Here is a 20679-nt window from a genome sequence, read left to right as displayed (position 1 = left end):
TCTAATTCGGAAGATTCCTACATTAGCAACTAGCATGATTTCACCTCATTTTGTCTCATAAGAAAACTTGTTCCTTGTTTCCCAATTTGCACATTGGATATTGCAGTGCTACAGTAGTATGCATATTTTCCTTGAGGGGGGGGGGGGGGGCGCTGATGGAGTGATGTGTATACGCAAATAAGATAATACAATAAGAGTTATAAAGGGTACTAAATATAAGTCTGCATCAGTCCAATCGAATTTCTGCAAAGTGCCCTTTGATGTCGGTGCCCCCCCAGATTAAAAGTGCTTCCGCCGCCCTTGGCTATGGGACATTAGAAGGTGATACAAGTCACGGTAGGACAGAGCGTTAACGTAGGATGTTCATTTTACCCGTCGGCGACTCTCTTGAAATGAGCGCAATGTTACATGTTGTCAAGTGACTATACTTCCTGTCAGGCTTACAGTATATGCAGTGGCGTATCCAGGATTTTCTAACCCGGGGGCGCGAATTACTGTCTAAGTGGAGCGCCACCATCGGTTGGCGCGCAGCGTACAAGAAAAATTCTGGTTTTGATACCCCCAGATCACCGGAAATGGCACTTCTCGGGCTTGGAATGACCAACCAGATGTACACTTTTGCCTGAGAACCAAGTATTTCCCAATAGTTTTTTTTTTCTTTTCATCCATAACCTTTTGAAGATTGTCACCAGTCACACATCATGTTCGACCTCATCGCATCTCCTGTGGATCATTGCTTTTTGTAGGTGATTCTACGTCGCGGCCCACAATACCCGTAAGCCCCACTTTTCCAGGTTTTCAGCCCATTATTTGTTCAGAATTTGAAAATTTACAATTCTCGTGAAAAAAATTGACTAAAACATACCCATAATGTTGCACAAAATTTCATCTATGGACAACCAATACAGAAAAACCTCCTTCAACCCTTAACAGAGCGGTCAAAATTACACAAGTAGAGGGAAGTATGATGAAGAATGGTGGTCATGCAATTTTCGAAAATTCAGACACAGTTAATTTATTGGTGTACAAATATTAAAACCTCTTATAACGGCTACTATAAAACTTTGTTGAAGGAAATGAAAAAAATACCAGATATTTCTGAAACCGAACGCTACATACATCTACAGTTTGGAGGCTGTTCATCCCGGAACGCCATTTTCATACTCACTGATATGATGTGATATCTGCTGTTTGCTTTAAAATTCGAATAATTGAAATGAGATTGAAATAAGTAACTACTATCTGCTGTGTGTGGAATGCTCCACCAGTGGCGTAACGATGAGCCTGGAGGCTCCTGGCCCAAAGGGGCCCCCTATCAGTGTGGAATGTTTACAAAGGGGGAGTGATCAGTTATGATCAGTAGGTCATATAGGTGTAACACACTACTTGATACTATCTACAGTAAGCGGAGCGCCACCATCAGTTGGCGCGGAGCGTACGACGATTTTTTTGCCACAAAATACTCCTAGATCGTCGGAAAAGACACTTCCCGTTCAAGTTGCATTTACACATCGGCTATTTTGAGATCTCAAGTCTTAGAATTTTGACTTTCAATAATTTCAGTAATGCATTATGGGTCAGTATGCAAAAAACATAACTAGAGAACTGTTGGTTGGGGGAAATCATTGAAATGTCAAATGCTTAACTTTTTTTTTTAGTTTTTGATTTTCCAGTGGGGAGTGGGCAAGTGTCCCCCCCCCCCTACTGTATGGAGTATAATGGGGACTACTGTACAAATACAGTAACCAAACCTTAGCATAGGCCTAATTTCGGCTGAAACTTTGTCTCCATCTAAGCCTTATTTTCTGTGTTTTTTTATTTACCAGATACACCGAAGGCATCTTTATTCTTACCTTTTATGATTATATTTATATGAAAGCCGTGCCTTCTTTTTTAAATGAACGCAGTTTCAAGTTTGTTGGGTTATTGTTTTAGAATTTTTCGAAATATCATATGTCCCGATGTTGTACTCATTACAACATTGGCTGGAGTTGGGTTTCAAGTTATATACTTCGTTTTCGAATATAATAATAAATAACACAACTAGCTCGATAATGACATTAATACCCAATGGGCCCATGATCATGATGTCCGTATTCCGTATCACATAAAAATATGTATATTGTCTTGTTTAGTCTTTGCACGAGTTTTTCTTCCCAGTAAAACGGGCCCTCTCTACCCAAAGAGGTATACCTTTTTTCTGTGCATCCGTATAGCGGGCGCCCCTTTTGGTCGGGCCAGGTGGTCAGCACGGTCCGAGCCCATAGGAGTTACGCTACTTTGCCCCACATTCTCTTAACTTTTCAAGACGCACAGTTTCAAGTTCATTGTTTACTGAAGGCTTCGATTCTCTATCTGCCTTCAGTTTAGGGAAGATCTTGAGATTTCCATCCCTACATATCGCTAGATATTGCTAATATCCATCAGGCTTGGGGCGATTACATCTGAATGTAATCGATTACGATTACTTGAGAATGTACGATTACGATTACGATTACAGCCTTAAGTTGAAGTAATCGATTACGATTACATTGTAATGTAATCGTGATTACAATCATGATTACATTGTGGTTACTTGCACAATCCTCTGCATATCTGTTTAATATAACTCTCTGCCGGGAAATAGGGCAATGAAATAGGGCAAAGGAAGGGCATTTACAGTATATACGGACAAAATTGTGGAAGTATATCTACAATTCCTACCAGGCATTACACATAAAATATGCCTTAACACGTTTAAGATGTGTAACCCATAAGTCCAGTAAAAAATACAATTTAAACAGACAAAGAGTAAACAGACAAATACTAAAGTAAAACAAATGAAGATTTTCATGCAACACTATATTTTGTAAACTAATAATTTCTGCACAGCAGCAAAACTAAAAACTCTTTTACATTATAACACCAAAATAAAACTAAACAGCTTTGAAATGGGGCATTCCACAGTACATGGGACATGGAAGGCCAAAGTAAAAGTAAATTATTTTCATCAAAAAGTGGTCAACTCTGGTAAAGCAAATTCTGATCCACCAAAATACTTAATTTGCAGTGATTTTTTCAGCAACAAGGTTAATTACATTAATTAAAGAGGTGTAAATGGTGCAAAGTTGGATGGGTTATTGGACAATGGAATGTAGGCAAATTTCTGAATAAGTTTATTGTGCTAGAGAATTCTAGAAGCAGGAACACTTCTTTGGTCACACTTAAAGCCAATAGTAAGAATTAGTTTTAATCATTTCTACTAATTTTGCCCTTCTCATTCAAATTTCACTGTAATCATAAATGTAATACGATTACGATTACTTTGCCCTTGTAATCGATTACGATTACGATTACTTTGTAATTTTCACAAAAGTAATCGATTACGATTACGATTACTTCAAAAAATGTAATCGATTGTAATCGATTACGATTACTGATTACGATTACCCCAAGCCTGATATCCATACAGTACAGTGCCCTTGGGATTTCTTGGATTTTTCGGGGCCTGATCTTGGGAAATTGCAAAGTCGGGAGTGGTCACACTCCATGTAGGTCAGTGCACGACCTCTAGACGTCACTAATACACTACCCGATCACTTGTTATCGATGAAGTGGTGTGTTTCCGGGGTCTTGGTACTACGGGCGAAGGTCATGATTATTTAAGTTTCGTAACTCGTCGGGAAGCGATTAGCTGGGTGGGGCGTAAGGTTGTGGGAGCGCGTTTTCATACAGATATATGAACAATCTGAAGAAGTGATGGGTGCGTCATGTTCCCCGACGACTCGGTTGAGTTCGAGACCAGCCACAGTTGGTTTCATAGCACAATTGTACAATTTAAGGCGTACACACACACGCGTTATGATAGACCATATATAGTATATATATATATATATATATATATATATATATATATATATATATATATATATATATATATATATATATATTAGTGAGAGAGGAAAAATGTAAACGTCAAAAATGGAGTTGTCTGTGTAAGGTGTAGGGTGAGGCGCACACCCCTTCTTTAATCCTCGATTCGTCACTGGCTACCCTGTGTATATAATAGTGATTAGCGATGTTATTATAACTGTCCCTCTTTCTCTTCCCTGTGTCTTGGCGTTTATCTTGTTCTCTCTCCTTTTCTCCTTTTTTCTCTTTCTTCTTTTTCTTTTCCCTCCCTTCCTCTCCGTCCTCCTCTTCCCCCCCCCCTTTTTTCCCCTTTTTTTCTTCTCTTTTTTCTTCTCTTTTTTCTCTCCTCTTTTTCTTACCCGGGGGGCGCGCGGCCCCAACGCCCCCCTGGATAGGCGCCTGATATGCCATAACCAGGGGCGTATCCAGGATTTTCTAACCCGGGGGCGCGAATTTCTATCTAAGCGGAGCGCCACCATCAGTTGGCGCGCAGCGTACAAGAAAATTTCTGGTTTTGATACCCCCTAGATCACCGGAAATGGCACTTCTCGGGCTTGAAAATGACCAACCAGATGTACACTTTTGCCTGAGAACCAAGTATTTCCCAATAGTTTTTCCCCCATCCATAAACTTTTTGAAGATTGTCACCAGTTACACATCATTTTCGACCTCATCGCATGTCCTGTGGATCATTGCTTTTGTAGGTGATTCTACGTCGCGGCCCACAATACCCGACAGCCCCACTTTTTAAGGTTTTCAGCCAATTATTTGTTCAGAATTTGAAAATTAACATTTCTCGTGAATAAATTCACTTCAAAACATACCCATAATGTTGCAAAAAATGTCATCTATGGACAACCAATATAGAAAAACCTCCTTCAACCCTAACAGACCGGTCAAAATTACACCAGTAGTGGGAAGTATGATTAAGAATGTTGGTCAGGAAATTTTCGAAAATAATTTATTGGTGTACAAATATTAAACCTTCTTATAACGGCTATTATAAAACTTGGTTGAAGGAAATGAAAAAATAGCAGATATTTCCGAAACCGAACACAACACACATAGGCGTAGGATGCGAGGTGGGGGGGGGGGGCTACTGAAAGAAAATCAATTGCAATGATGTAGCTAAAGGAAATGAATTTCCTTGATAATTAAAATAAAGTTCTATAAGCTTGGCCGACTTATTCGCCATTACTAATGTAAAAGAGAATTTGACATAATTGGACCTCCATGCTTTTACTACATCTACATAAGACATTTCGTTGTTTACATTAGCATCCCGCGGTATACTGCGCAATTTCCACGGACCGTACGGTACACGATGGCTTGCGATAATAACCGATGCTTGCTTATATGATATTGACTTTAACATGTTGAACGCGCGCGAAAAATTTAGGTTATATTTTTCGGGCAAGTCGTTACAGCCCCCCAAATCAAATTGGGTTCCTATGACTACACACATCGACAGTTTTGAGGCTGTTCAACCTGGAACCGCCATTTTCATGCTCACTGATATGATGTCATATCTGCTGTTTGCTTTACAAATTCGAACAGGCGCGTAGCGAATAATTTGCCAAGGTACGGGCGAAGCCTGTAGGCAAACTATCTCGGCGTAGCGCCACCACGAGTTGGCGTGAAGCGTACAAGAAAATTTTGGCCGAAACTGCCTCCCAGACCGCGCGAAATGGCACTTCCCAGGACCATGGGTTGGCGCGAAGCGTACAAGAAAATTTTGGCCGAAAATGCCTCCCAGATCGCTGGAAATGACACTTCCCATGCCTTCTCAGTTGCATCTAAGCATTTTCTATTTTGAAATTACTAGCGATATCATAAAAAATGCGTCATGTTCCCCGACGACTCGGTCGAGTTCGAGACCAGCCACAGTTGGTTTCACAGCACACGCGTTATGATAGACCATGTACATATATAGATACATTAGTGAGAGAGGAAAAATGGAAACGTCAAAAATGGAGTTAGGGTAGGGTGAGGCGCACTCCGAAATCCTCGATCCGTCACTGGCTACCCGGCCATGTGTATATAATAGGGATCAGCGTTGTAATTATGTCACTGTTCCCCTTTCTCTTCCCTTGACGTTTTTTTTTTCATTTACTCCCTCCTTTTCTCCTTTTTTCTCTGTTTCTTCTTTTTCTTTTCCCTTCATTCCTCTCTCTTTTCATTTCCCCCTCTTTTTTCCCTTTTTTCTTCTCTTTTTTTCTCTCCTCTTTTTCTTACCCGGGGGGCGCGCGCCCCAACGCCCCCCTGGATACGCGCCTGATAACCCCCTGTGACGATATTACAAAGTTTCATCACTATTTCATCATTGACTATTAACTGTCCCTTCTCCTCTCTTTCAACTCCCTGTCAACTAACATGGAACCATATTCATGTGTTCCTAAAGCAGACATATCCGTTGTTGTGTTATATTATTCATTTAACATGAAAAGAAACCTTATACAACCATAAATGAATATATAGATGTGTGCGCATTAATTAAGTGTTAATACATGTAATCACATGTCGCACTGTAGGACATACTAATTCAGTAAACTTCAACCCAATTGATGTTGAACGTTATATCCGTTCAAAATCAAGTAAGTATAAGAAAGATAAAGTAAGTTATATTCAATTACAACATGCATTCTCTGAATGCCCAGAGTTGTTCCGTTCTTGAAATTTCATAAAAAAAAAAACATGTTCTATGCAAGAATTGTAAAAGGTGATTATGATTATAACAATATGTATATGCTATATTGTTCTAAAAGAAAATATGCTGAATAAATGGAGAAAAAAAAAACGTCAACCCAATTAAAGACAATAAGTTATAAAAATATATGTATCGCCTAATTATCGTATAGCATACTTTCTCTGGTTTGATTCTTTATTTTTAAGTTAACATGTCAAAAATGGAAACAACTTTATTATATATTCTTACTGGGGAGGGGGAGGGGCGGGCTAGGTCCCCATACTGAAGTAACTAAGTAATTATATATTTACAAAAAAAAATATTTGTCCAACGACGAGGAGGTATTTCTCCAGGATGTATATAGTCCAATACAACACGTACGTCAGAAACCCCTGTGATGAGATTAGGTAAAAAGGGGGGGGGGGGGTTGCATTAAACAACAATAAATGAAGTCTCCCTTCCACGCTCGTTCTCCAGTCCTTTCGTCCTATTTCCTAATTATTCTTGTCCTTCTTTCTCCGCATGTAGATCCCTATGTGCTCTCCTTATAGAAGTACTTGCCAGACAGATAAATCCTTATAAAACAAAATGAATATATCGTGCTTTCAATGTCTCTCGCTTTCACACCGTCTCAGTCAAATATGTTTTATTGGTTAAAATATCGATGCATACTGTACTTTTCATCTCTAGAATCTTTACGTTGTGACTTCACTGTACGCAGTAATACAGCTGTCAGTAAATGTTACTCGGTTCTAATAGTTTGAGTTGTAATGGGATTTGAGGGATCCCTATTGATTATATTTTATTATTTATTTAGATAAATGTATATATATATATACATGACTGATATGAATATGTGGGTCCAAGCAGGCTTATATATGAAAGAACGGATCTGAGTTTAACTTGAAACTAAGAAACAAATGAATATTTAGGTAGGTCTCTTAAACTTTATGTACTCAAACATAGTAGGAAACTTAAAGGAGAGGTGACTACTTCAAAGTTAAACTAAAAGATTCAATGTAAGGTTTTTATGTCATTTTCAAGAAACGTCTTTTTGTACCATCCTCTGTATGTACAGTACTATGAATAAGCAGAAGCACTATGATACAAAAAAAATGCAACGGTGAATCTGAACTAATAGTGGTTTAAAATATTCGTATTATATCTTTCGTCTTTTGAATAACGGCTGAATAAAATTTTAAACATATTATCTCGGAGGAGCTTGGGCCCGAGTGGGAGGAGGGGGTTGTGTAAAGAATCTGGTAATGTGGCATATTAACTATTGTATCTTTATAATTATATTCAATTGCTGACGATTATATAATGCAACATCCGGGCCTCGGATCTTCACATGGTCCGTATTGTTTTTAGTACTCTTTTTACGTCCTGATTCCGAGCCGAGTCCGAGACTACTTGGTTGGAGTATGGTACTCTCGAGTCCGAACAGCGTTCTATAGAGTATGTGAGCAACCCAAACCAAGTCCTGGTCTTCCTGGTCTTAATGTACCTTGCCTAACGTTGAACGGAGAGAGAGTCAACTATTGGAAAACTGATTATGTGCGCATGTACACACTTCCTTTAAACATACACACACAGGGTAAATTTAGAAAGACAAAATCTGTACAAGTTTGATTATACTTCATGATGTTTTTCAATGATCAAAGACCCAGACTAGTCTATTAATTTATTCTCCCTTTGTGCAGTGGCGTAGCCAGGATTTTTTCAGTGGTGGGGGCGCTGGGGGCTTGACCATTTCATGGGAGGGCGTCTTGTTACTATCTAAGCGGAGCGCCACCATGGGTTGGCGCGCAGCGTACCGAAATTTTTAGCTAAAGAGGCCTCCTAGATCGTCGGAAATGATACTTTCCAAGCCTCGTAAGCAGGGACGTCAATCCGATTTGAAACGGGGGGGGGGGGTGGGCGTATGCGATTCGAGTATTCCGGCCGCAAGTACTATCTAAGCGGAGCGCCAACATCGGTTGGCGCGCAGCGTACCACGAAAATTTCAGATTTCAATATCTGCCAGATCGCTGGAGATGGCACTTGCCAGGCTGGATAGCAGCCATCTAGTTGCGTGATTTCGAGAGAATATTACAAATTCGTCTCTCAGGAAATCTGCAATAAAGTTCATGCGGCCTTAATTTTGGTGGATTATTTCTGTTATTAGTGATTCCAATTGACATGAACATTAGAACCCAGTACAAGTTGACAAATGATGCGGCGAACTGGAAACCCCAGCCCCATTTTGCCCTATGTTTCAGGATAGAATACCCCTCATTTGTCCAAACTCGTGGCAACTAACAATCTGTGAATACATTAACGTCGAAATGAGCACATTATATTGCACCAAGTCAGTCAAGGAATGACCCCAGGACCTCAGATATAGGCCTATAGGAACGATGCCCCAAAATGTCTCCGGACATACTACATGCGAAGGAAGCTATCCGCCGCGACTGCAGGTGAGTTTCTCGACTTGCCGTCCTGGGAGTCATACCACAAAATTGTGAGTTTTGACACCGGCATTGACATTTTTCGACAATCTGCAAATTGCGCGTGGAAAATAAGGCAAGATTGACTGGGCTATCAGTCAAGTAACATACTGAATGACCGAACTTTATGTCAAACTGACATGATCAAAGATTGCGTCTGAAACATTATTAGGTGATAGACTGATTCTCAGCGATAGTATTGTCTCTTTTCTTGAAAATTTGGTTTTAGCGGTTTTAAGAGCATCAGGGTACGTCCAAGAAGTGAAAACCCGGCCTATGCGCTATGTCACGTCCGGTTTTTCAGCAACTATAGCCTACCGCCGGTCTGCAGTCGAAGGGTCGTTCATGAGTGGTCATCATGGAGATTCGAAACCATTGAGATCAATGATATATTTTTCGCACATGTAATTTTTTATCGACACCCAAAATCCCAGTGGGGGGCGACTGGGGGGCGACAAGCTTTCATTGGGGGGAGGGGCTGGCGCCCCCACGCCCCCCCCTAGCTACACCACTGCCTTTTTGTCTCTTATTTTATGTGTTCATCATACAACTACATTTCCCAAACTTTCATGGATATCTCTTCACGATCATCAATACCATAGAAACAAAACATCTAAGACGAAGGGGAGGGGCTACTCAATAATTTGCTTTATTTTTGCCATTACATCGATCCAACAACAATCTTCTGAGTTTCTATCTTTGAATACTGCCCTCTTTCCCTACTCTCGTCATCTTCTTTGTCGTCCATTGTACCCTTCTGATCATCTCAGTGAGAAGTTCATCATTTGACGTCACTCAGTGTTTGATGACGTCACTCAGTGTTTGATGACGTCCTCAGTGTTTGATGACGTCACTCAGTGTTTGATGACGTCACTCAGTGTTTGATGACGTCACTCAGTGTTTGGTGACGTCACTCAGTGTTTGATGACGTCACTCAGTGTTTGATGACGTCACTCAGTGTTTGATGACGGGTTTAAAACTAAGTATGTCTTCCCAGTAAAACTAATGTTTATATTCTTGTTATTTAGTCCGTGCATCTTACAGTGAAGAGTCTGTCTCCTACATTGACTTTAGTGTGCTCAATACAGATATGGTTTACCTGCCAGGAATAGTTTATTGTGATATTTGTGAAGATATATCATTCTATCTTATACATTTTTTGCTTCGCCATGTTATATTTTCCTGAAAGTCATTTTCAAAATCTCATGAATATTATATTTTTCTTTCTTTCAGGCCTGTGACAAAAGGGGCAATCTACCAGGAGAAGAGGTAAGAGAAACATAGATTCATGTTCCTGTTAATTAGTAACGATAATGTTAATAACAGACAAAAAGAGGTATTAATTAATGTTGAACAAAGAATAAGACAAAGGAGTATTATACTTTGTGTCTCATCAGGGGGAATCATTTATAATTGTCGTGTATGGAACTGGAACAGGGAATTTAGGTAGGCCAGTTACAAGTTTATAACACGTAATGATGATAGCACTGTTCTCCGTGCCAAGTTTAGATGCGGCCTAAATAATCTTCCTTCCGCAAGCACCAAATCAGAAGGTTATTGTTTCTTTCTTTTTATTTAAATTTGTTTCATTATATGTAAAGACACCTGACTAGTCCAGCTAACAAACAATGTTCTTATTTTTTTTTTGCATCGAACTATGTCTTCCTTTTCTAGAATTAACACAAGAGCTGTTTTCATGGCATGTTATATCTAAATGACTGAGGCCCTATTAATGTTTAGTTAGCTTACACGTACAGCTATGATTGTTTGGGCGTAGTGGTAATAACGAATATTTGGTTGTATAGTCACCATGCAGAAGATGGATGAGTTGATGTGATGAAGTATTCCTGTTGAAAGGCAGAAAAATAGCGGCTTGTAGTTCAATTGTTTGAAGGCCGATGGAGGAAGGATTCATCCGTTATTTGTTATCCAAACTTTGATGAAGATGTATATCATCCCCCCCCCATCCCCACCACCACCACCATGAACGCATATTAAACGTCTTTAAACCGCTAACAAATGTAACAATATTTTCATATACAGCTGCCATATTTCCCTTTGAACGTCCGCATTGCCTTCGTTTTTTAATTTAGAATCGCTATACTGATACTGTACAGAGAAACTAACAATCTAGAAAGAAACTTTTAGAAAAGTAATCTGGCTCACAATTTCTTATTTTGGATGTTACTATATGCCTTGTAGCTGCAAACTAACAAGTTCCCAGACATTGGTACTATGGTAACCACAGATGCCCGGATGCTGTGGGAATGGGATGGCAGTGTATTATGATCGCGAATAATTTTGAGAGGAACAGTGATTTCCAACCATAGTTGTGTATATTTTCGCATTGGGGTCACGGGACGCCATACAAAATACATTAAAAAAAACATGATATCAGGAGTTGTTTAGACTTCGTAGGCACTATGCCTCCGGGTCCAACTAGACCACTGACCATGGGTATTAAGCGGGCACTTGACCGTTGGAACATTCACAGGGCAACGCTTCAGACCCACTGAACAATGGTCTGAGTCCGCCTGCCAACCCCCCCCCCGTCCCCCTGTTCATTTCTAACCTGTGTTATTGGGAATAGTTTATAAATCACCGTAGACCTAAAATCTGAATGATTTATCGTTAATTAAATTATATAGTTTTCGTGAACAAGGTAACACTAGCAAACAAGACTCTGTCTTGCGCACTATAATGCGCATATAAAATTAACGCCTAAACTGTTAATATTCCTCCACTGAAAACAAATGTTGCTAACAAATAACACAAGTTTCGCCATAACAAAACATAAGAGCAACCCGATCTAGAATGGTCAAGAGAACCAACTAAAATAACGATCCCGTTATATGTCACGAATGGTGACGTCATTAAATTTCCAGGAACAACAGTATAAACGTCAGATAGTGACACGGCCTACCCAACATTGTACTTAACCTTTAAACAAAGTTTAATCAAATTGGTTTCAAAGTTCTAGAGGAAGAAGGGAGAGGGGTGGGTCCAGCTGGAAATAAATAAACCACATTTATGAATCAAACTCAGTTTACCTTCAGAATGAAGTATACTGGTCATTTTAACACCCTAAGAATGCTGCACCCTTCACCAACTATTGATCTTTGTAATGCATAATCACGTGAGTCAATGTCCAGTTTGATTTGTCTCCTACATTTGTGAATTCTTTGGAAAAGCACATAATGAGAGATGAATGACCTGGATATGTTTCTGTAACGATTAAATTAATGTTTGAAGGAATTGTCGAACTTTCATAATGATGAGAATGTTAAACCCTGTAGCTCAATTGAAAATGGTTACTCAACTTGACAGGATCAGCTTATAAACAGGACGGAACATCCAATGTGTGATAGTACATTGGGTTGCATTGATTGAGTCATTGTGGTATCAAGGGGAAATCCCCTGAATATGTCATTTGATGGTTACCAGCAGGGAAGAGGATGGGGTGTGGAGATAAGTAAACTGATTCTTGTACAGTAATACTGTTTTACACAGCAATCACTTTTACAGATTAAAAGAGGATTAGATCCTTGAGTCAATAATTGTTGGCATAAACTTTTCAATTTTGTTACTTATATACTTATTTTAAATATTTCAAGCAAACAGTCAAACTTTTCTATAGAATTCAACCTTTTACAAATCAGTTCTTTCAAACATGGAATCAAAGCGACCACATCATTAGTGACCATGGTTTCTTGGATTTAGCATTCATGTGTATATCATGTTCAGTACTAAAATATTCGCAGGACGAACTCGTTAGATGTCCTAAAATAAAAACAGAATTAATAATAATAAACAGGACAACAATTTTCAAGGTATTTGAAAACATGCAAAGTTTAATGTGACATGAATCGATTTATCTGAAATAACACTTTTAACATGGATGCATATGATGAATATTTACAACATTTAACTATAAACTGCATCATCTTTGTTTCTGTATTATCTTATTCATATTCATTACTTATATTTTTCCTTTTGTTCAATCAGAGGAGTTATCAGTCGAGCTTGACGAATTTCAACTGAGCAAGGCGCAACTAACTGTAAGTCAATACAGCTGAATACTCTCTACCTTATTATTTAACATTGTATTTGTTAACAGTGATTGTCTGCTAGTTTTAGTTGTAAAATCTTAATATATTAAAATTTATCTCCATCGAACACCCGAATTTGTATTCCTATATCTGTGATTATCTAATTTTATCTGGTCACTAATATCATTTGCTTCAACTATAATTGGTTTTATCATATTTTTCCTTCACATAGCAAATTCCTGATTAATGTATGGAAATGATTGATAAGTTCCTTCCAATAACAGAAACATCGTTGGCTTGTGTCCCGTGTCGAGGTGTTTTGTTTAGCTGGTTGGTTAAATTACTGGTTGGCTCATGGTACTGCTGGCGCTTTTGCCGGAGTAGGAGGTTGCTTATAGATATCACTTCCCCATTATTTTACTAATAAGTAGTACACGTTGTTCGACCCGTTAATTATGATACAATATAACCTAATATTTATCATTTTATTATCTTTATATTACAGCTCAATGCAAAATGCATGTTCATCAGCAGGACTGTGACGTCATTAACTCAATCATCAAATTGATAGCAGTAATTTCAGTGATTAAGGATCTAATAAAGAGATTCGGTTGTAAACTGTTAATATCTCCCAAATACTACAAACAGTTCCAGATAAAGCTTCAGTATAATACACATGCAACTAGTCTAGTATGATTGTAACGTCATCAAATGCCTATATTCTCAAGACAATGGAATGGTGACTTGATGAAGACTGTAACTTTTACATTCATTGTAGAGAGATAAGGTTGTACAATAATATTAATAAACACTTATCCAATAAAGAAGTGAAATTTGAAAGATAACTGTTCAATTTACATTTCGTTTTAAAGGCTTACTTTAAGCGGAATTTCAGTCTTTAAATGTTATTATCTAAAAAGGCGTGTTGTTAATATTTTTTTCAACTTTTCTGGTTTGGTAAGATAAATGTCTGGAATACTCCTTTCATGTTACATTGCTGATGACGTCAGCCCCTTAGTACAGGCCTAACTATTCATGTTAAAAATGTGATTTATACATTTGAATAGCTCAACAAAATCAAGTTTTGTAACTTCGTTCTTAAACCATAGCATAGTTAGATGATTTTCAACTACATTTGTCCATGTCGAATGTGTACTTCAATGTTAACATGTTATTTGAGGCCATACAAGTCTTCTCATCCCATTGAGTGTTGTGTTGTATTTGATGAACTGATATAACTGTCTCCGTATTATGTTATGTAGTCCAGTTAACTTTACTGATGAACTCAGCTGTTTAAAGTAACATGTCTCAAAATTAAACAAAATGTTATAGTAAAAGCAGCCTAGATTGAAAGCCAGTGGTCTACAACATAACAACATTAATGTTGTGCTTAAAGTCATACTTTAATATGCTATATATTCAACTACTCAGTTTTGTTCGCTAAAGTGTTAAAATGTCATTTGTTGGGTTTTGTTAGTCACATTGCTGTCGTTCGGGAGACTAGATGGGTGGGTAATGGGGAGATAAATGTTACCCTGTGACCATTTCTGAATCTGATGTATGTGCTGCTAAAGATTGTTATGAGTACACTGTCCACTATCTATCTCCTATTGAGAGGCAGCGACTCATCTACACCACCAACTGATACAGTATGGTGCACACCGATAACTAAGTTTAAGATACAATTAACAAATTTACTATTTTTCTCTCTTGAATTCAGCTTTATGAAGTTTAAAACTAAACGATGACAGGGAAGTAGCCTACATGTTAGAAAGAATGAGTAATTATGAAAGACTCGTCCACTATTAATTAAGATATATTACCCACCTATTAGGCGGGTTTAACCTCAGATAATATGCATAAATTTGAATTTATTGCAAGCATTTTCTTTCTTTTTCGAAGAAGGGGATGGGGTGTCTAGTACATTTTCTCCATCCTATCAAGAGACTGAGTTAACGTTGTAAACTGTAAATAACTCCAAATACTACAAAGAACTCCAAACAAAGATTCGATATCTTTACATGGTCATACAGGCTACTTAGTATTTTATTGTAAAGTGTACAACAGGTAGATCTTACGTTTTATTACCCACATTACTGTCCAAATATACTTTCTTTTCTAACTCTCAATTCATTTGCTCTTCAGGTCAAATTCAAATTACTAAGAGCCAAATAAACGACTAATGACGTCATCCATCACCTACTACGTCATTAGTATAGGAAACTATTTATCTCGTGGATGTCAACTATTGAGAAAGGGAAGAAAGAGAGCACACTCCCTATCTTACTCTTTGTGTGTTTGTGGAGGGGCGGGGGGGGGGGGGTGTTAGAGGTGTTAGATGACTGACCCACCACATTGGTGATCAAGTAGATGTTCTTGTATTCATTTGCACCACCACCAAAACGCTAATCTGTAGAATGGGAATTAAATGGTTATGTACAGTATTTTACACCCCAATATGTTACAAAGTCTTCGTTAATTGCGGAAGTAAAGAGAAAAGGTTGTTCCACGCACTTCTCGTGTGCAGGGTATAACATCCTTTATTGGTCCAATTTTATGTAATGTTATGATTCCTCCCAATTCCAGACCCCTGTCTCCACCTTCCAACACCCCCCCCCCCCGACAAACACCTTACTACTCAGAAAATTAATTACAAGCCTGATTCTGTTAATATTTCTATACTATTTTGACGCAGCGTGTTTGGAATGCTTTGGTTTAAATCTGTACATAATGTATCCACATACACTCAGTATAGGAGACTATTTATCTCTTGGATGTCAACTATTGAGAAAGGGAAGAAAGAGAGCCCAATTCCTATCTTACTCTCTGTGTGTATGTGGAGGGGCGGGCGGGCGGGGGGGGGGGGGCAGGGGTGTTGGAAGTGTTAGATGACTGATCCACCACATTGGTGATCAAGTAGATGTTATTGTATTCATTTGCACCAACACCAAAACGCTAATCTGTAGAATGGGAATTAAATGGTTATGTACAGTATTTTACACCCCAATATGTTACAAAGTCTTCGTTAATTGCGGAAGTAAAGAGAAAAGGTTGTTCCATGCACTTCTCGTATGCAGGGTATAACATCCTTTATTGGTCCAATTTTATGTAATGTTATGATTCATCCCAATTCCAGACCCCTGTCTCCACCTTCCAACACCCCCCCCCCGACAAACACCTTACTACTCAGAAAATTAATTACAAGCCTGATTCTGTTAATATTTCTATACTATTTTGACGCAGCGTGTTTGGAATGCTTTGGTTTAAATCTGTACATAATGTATGTATCCACATACACTCGGTAACTAGGAGTGAATGATTACACGTTATCTTTGTTCATCCTTTTACTACATTTTGATTTAAACTGTGACGTTTCGGTTACGTAATGTCTAACAAGAGTTGAGTCACCTTAATTGTGTCAATGCAAAGACTAAATGACATTCACTGGTTATCTACAATACCTTTGTGTTATTTAATTGAACTACAAGAACTTAGAGGTGATATTAATTTAATATCTGTGATATGTTTTTTTTTTTCTAAGTCAGCATTTCTTCATGTTTGTCGGTTCCAATGTATGATCGTTCTTAACTTGAAGACAATTAGATGACATGACTGTGACGTCATATCATATGATTGAAATAACAAATGTATATTCTGTATGGTAAGTAACTGAGACTTAACTTAATCGATCAATACTTTTCATTGTATTCTTTAATTATTATTTTAATTTTTGCGTTATAATTTTTTTTTATTGATTTATAATCTGTCCGTTTCAAATCATCATCTTAATAATTAAGTTTATTGTTATCAACTTTACGTCATATCCTATTTGATGTATTGACTGGTCACATCAGCGCACGAAGAATATAACATGAACGCTCAAAATAGTTCACAGACAAAGAAACATAATAAAGTTTCTATTAGTTGTTAACACTAACATTTCATTAGTAACAGTCAAGTTAAGGATGCTTTGATCATGCGCAATTAGTTTAATCTCTCCAGGTAAGATAACAAGAAATTAATGAGATAGAGGTTCCTATTATTTTTAGGGCTTTTAATGGATATCATATCCTTATTTTTCATTTTTGCTTACTCTTAAATTTTGCTACGTTTTGGAGATATCGATAGCTGAGATTGTAACAGATTGTACCAAAAGTGAACTTGAAGCAAACAAGTGTGATGTCTTAGTTGCACACTGACGGCAAAATGTTCCATTTTTCTTATGTTTTTACTTCCTTAGTTTGACTTTGGATTAGAAAGGATCCCAACTTTGCTTTAGGGTATGTGATGATGACAATACCCATTAATTGTAAATACACATAGTTTAGTGCATACCAAGTTTGATTCCTTATCGAAGACAAAGGAATATACGATGGTGATGGCGTGTAAGTGTAAGTGTGCGTCTGTGACACTTGCTTGAGTCCGTGATAACTCAACAACGGAGTGATGCATATTTGTCATACTTGTTATGTAGATGTATTATAGTAAGAAGGTGTGCCCAATTTTTGTAGCGCTGACCTTATGAATATTAATAAGGTTATGGGGTCAAACGTACAAAGTTTTACATTGCAATAACTCCGCAACCCGAAGTCGGATTGCAGCCAAACTTGGTATACAGTTGCTGGTTAATGTCTGTGCCCCCAAAAATTCCGGACCCATTTTTGAGCTGGTGGAACCAAATTTTATTTCCAACTAAAATGCATTTTGAGGCAACTTCTCTGGGCCTGAATTTTTGGGGCCCAATATTTTGGGACCATCTGAGCCCACATTTTTTTCTCCATTGCAACAACACCGCAACCGTCAGTCGGGTTGAAGCTAAACTTGGTAAACGTTGGTTAATATCTGCTACATGTAGGCCATCTGGATCCCAATAATTCCGGGCCCATTTTTTTGCCGGCATGGTTTAACTTTCATTTTCAACTCAAATGCATTTTGGGACAAGTTCTTTGGGCCCGAATTTGTGGGCGCAATATTTTTGGGACCATTTGAGGGCAAACTTTTATTGGGCCCAATTTTCGGGAAGGGCCAACATTTTTTATTGCAAGAACTCTACAACCTTTAAGTATATCTGATTGTATCCAAACTTGGAATACAGTTGTTGGTTAGTAGCTGGTACATGTAGGCATAAATATTATGATATGAGTCATGGCATAAAACACTTTAATATTCACATACCAAGGAACCATAATGACCGTTGGGCTCTTGTTAATATTTTATCGGCTTCATTTACCCTACATTGTTATTATAGTCCTAAGTAAAGCCTCAGCTTTTTAAGACAATATGATCACGTGAGCTTACATAATTTAACAAGATTGATTATGATAATAAATGCTGATAATGTTCTGTACATTAAGTAAGCCTTATATGCAATGGTATGCTCTCTGTGTTTCACTTTTCATTTCAATTTTTCCTTAAAGTGTTTTAGTTTACTGCATCTTTTAAAGTTTCAACTTGTTTGTGAGACTAAAGGGGAATCAAAGCAACGATTATTTTAATATTATGTGATAGGTAAGATATCGATCATTTTAATACTATGTGATAGGTAAACTATCGCTCATTTTAATATTACATGATAGGTAAACTATCGCTCATTGTGATATTATGTGATAGGTAAGCTATTGATCATTTTAATATTATGTGATAGGTAAGCTATTGATCATTTTAATATTACATGATAGGTAAGCTATTGATCATTTTAATATTATATGATAGGTAAGCTATCGATCATTTTAATATGATGTGATAGGTAAACTATCGATCATTTGAATATGATATGATAGGTAAGCTATCAATCATATTAATATTATGTGATAGGTAAGCTATTGATCATTTGAATATTATGTGATAGGTAAGCTATCGATGAGCAAGTCACATTAGGTCACGTACGCATTTGACAAAAAATTATTTTAAGTTTGAAGATTTTCTTGCATATTTGTAAAGATACAAAACTCGTAGATTTGAATAAGTTTTGAAATTTTACATTTGTCTTCATTAATTGCTTCATTAACAGTCTACTTTAATAAGGTATATGAGCAGAACTTTAACAAGTTATTCTTTTAGCATTACATAATTTCGTCGTAGTGAAGCTGATAATATTATGTATATATCAAGTAATCCTTAAATACAAAGATCGGCTCTGTATTGTATTGTATATACTCTTCATGTTATTCTTTCATTGATAAATGATTCTACTGGCTTCCTTTTATTTCAGATGTTCTTTTTATTTCTTTTGATGCCAATATTTTCCTTCGATTTATAACATTTCTAAGACTGCATCTAATACTTACTCTAATTATTGTTATATTTAGTAATTCATTATAAGATTGCATTCTACTTCATCCATTTATTAATTTTACTTTCTTTTAAGATTTAGTTGCTTCCTTTCGTTACTCCTATTTCTATTTTATGATTCAATCTTTGATATTACTCACGCGTAATATAGTGAATATTAAAAGAATATTCATTCATACTTAGTAAAGATTCCTAAATCCTATTGGTCCATTCAGGTCAGCTGACCGTGGTTAATCCTGTGAGTAACGCACGGTTAAATTACGGGGCATCACTTTAATAAATCTTTGGTTATATGTAACCAAAAATGTTTTGTTTTATGATTTTTCCCCCACACAAATGGTAGTGTATGAATGAACTCCGGGTGTTAATGCTATCGCTGGATGCACTCGGGCTCCGCCCTCGTGCATCGCTTGCATTATTCCCCGATCGTGCATAAATCCTGTGAGTAACGCACGCTAGACCGTTGATTAACCCCTTATTGTTAAATGTTATCATAATAACAATGACTGGCTGTCTACCGTTAAACCATTGATTGTGTTACTCAAAATCATATTAAAACATTGTCTTAGAGACGACACTAATTGATAACAATGACATGTTTTGTTTTTAATCCAGTTTTTGTTCCATTATTTTGTTCTCTAATGATGTTGCTTTAAAGACAATAGGAACATGTGACTTTGACGTATTATAGTAAGACTTTAACATAATAGTAACGAAGATAATGTCCTGTATATTTAACATTAACCTTAAATGCGATGATCGGCTCTCCATACATATCTTTCATTCTTCTTGTATCATTATTTTGCTTCTTCTTATTAATGGGACTGGTTGATGATTAATGAATATCCATGATCTATTCATTGTAATTCAGTTTTTTTGTCGTATTTGCATTAACGAAATTAGATGTTATGAAGCCATAAAGTTTACCAATATTACTCAACCCCCGTCCCGCATAACTGAATATAGGTACATTTACTATACCAACACCGACTAACAGATAAATATGGAAGAAATCATTGCGTTGCAGTATCTGTTTATGATATTAGATATTCCCAAAGAAATAATTATTCCTTTCCTTTTTATTGTACTTGGTATCTTCCTTATTCTGCATGTTTGTACAAATATATAAATTTTGCAACCAAACACACTTGTTCCCTTTGAGGCGATCCTAGTCTATCATTGTGATACATTTACAATCAATTTATCCCATCTATATGTTAATATATCATAAGTTCATATCGGAGAATCGTATAATGAAATTATTGATATTGTA

General features: G+C 37.2%; 1 protein-coding gene across 1 annotated transcript in view; it reads left to right on the top strand.

Moving 5' to 3' along the window:
* LOC139977749 (uncharacterized) overlaps positions 1–20176 on the top strand; it is a 90370-nt gene extending 70194 nt beyond the window's left edge. The window contains exons 7-9 of the mRNA XM_071987339.1: positions 10300–10335; positions 13072–13124; positions 13621–20176. Of these exons, the coding sequence (XP_071843440.1) occupies positions 10300–10335; positions 13072–13107 (72 nt within the window). The 3' untranslated portion in view covers positions 13108–13124; positions 13621–20176. The remainder of the gene's footprint in view (positions 1–10299; positions 10336–13071; positions 13125–13620) is intronic.
* Positions 20177–20679: the final 503 nt, after the last annotated feature.

This window comes from Apostichopus japonicus, chromosome 12, assembly GCF_037975245.1.
Source record: "Apostichopus japonicus isolate 1M-3 chromosome 12, ASM3797524v1, whole genome shotgun sequence".
In the NCBI taxonomy this organism is placed as follows: domain Eukaryota; kingdom Metazoa; phylum Echinodermata; class Holothuroidea; order Aspidochirotida; family Stichopodidae; genus Apostichopus; species Apostichopus japonicus.
Note: the sequence above shows the minus strand (reverse complement) of the source record. Positions and strands in the feature narration are given on the sequence as shown.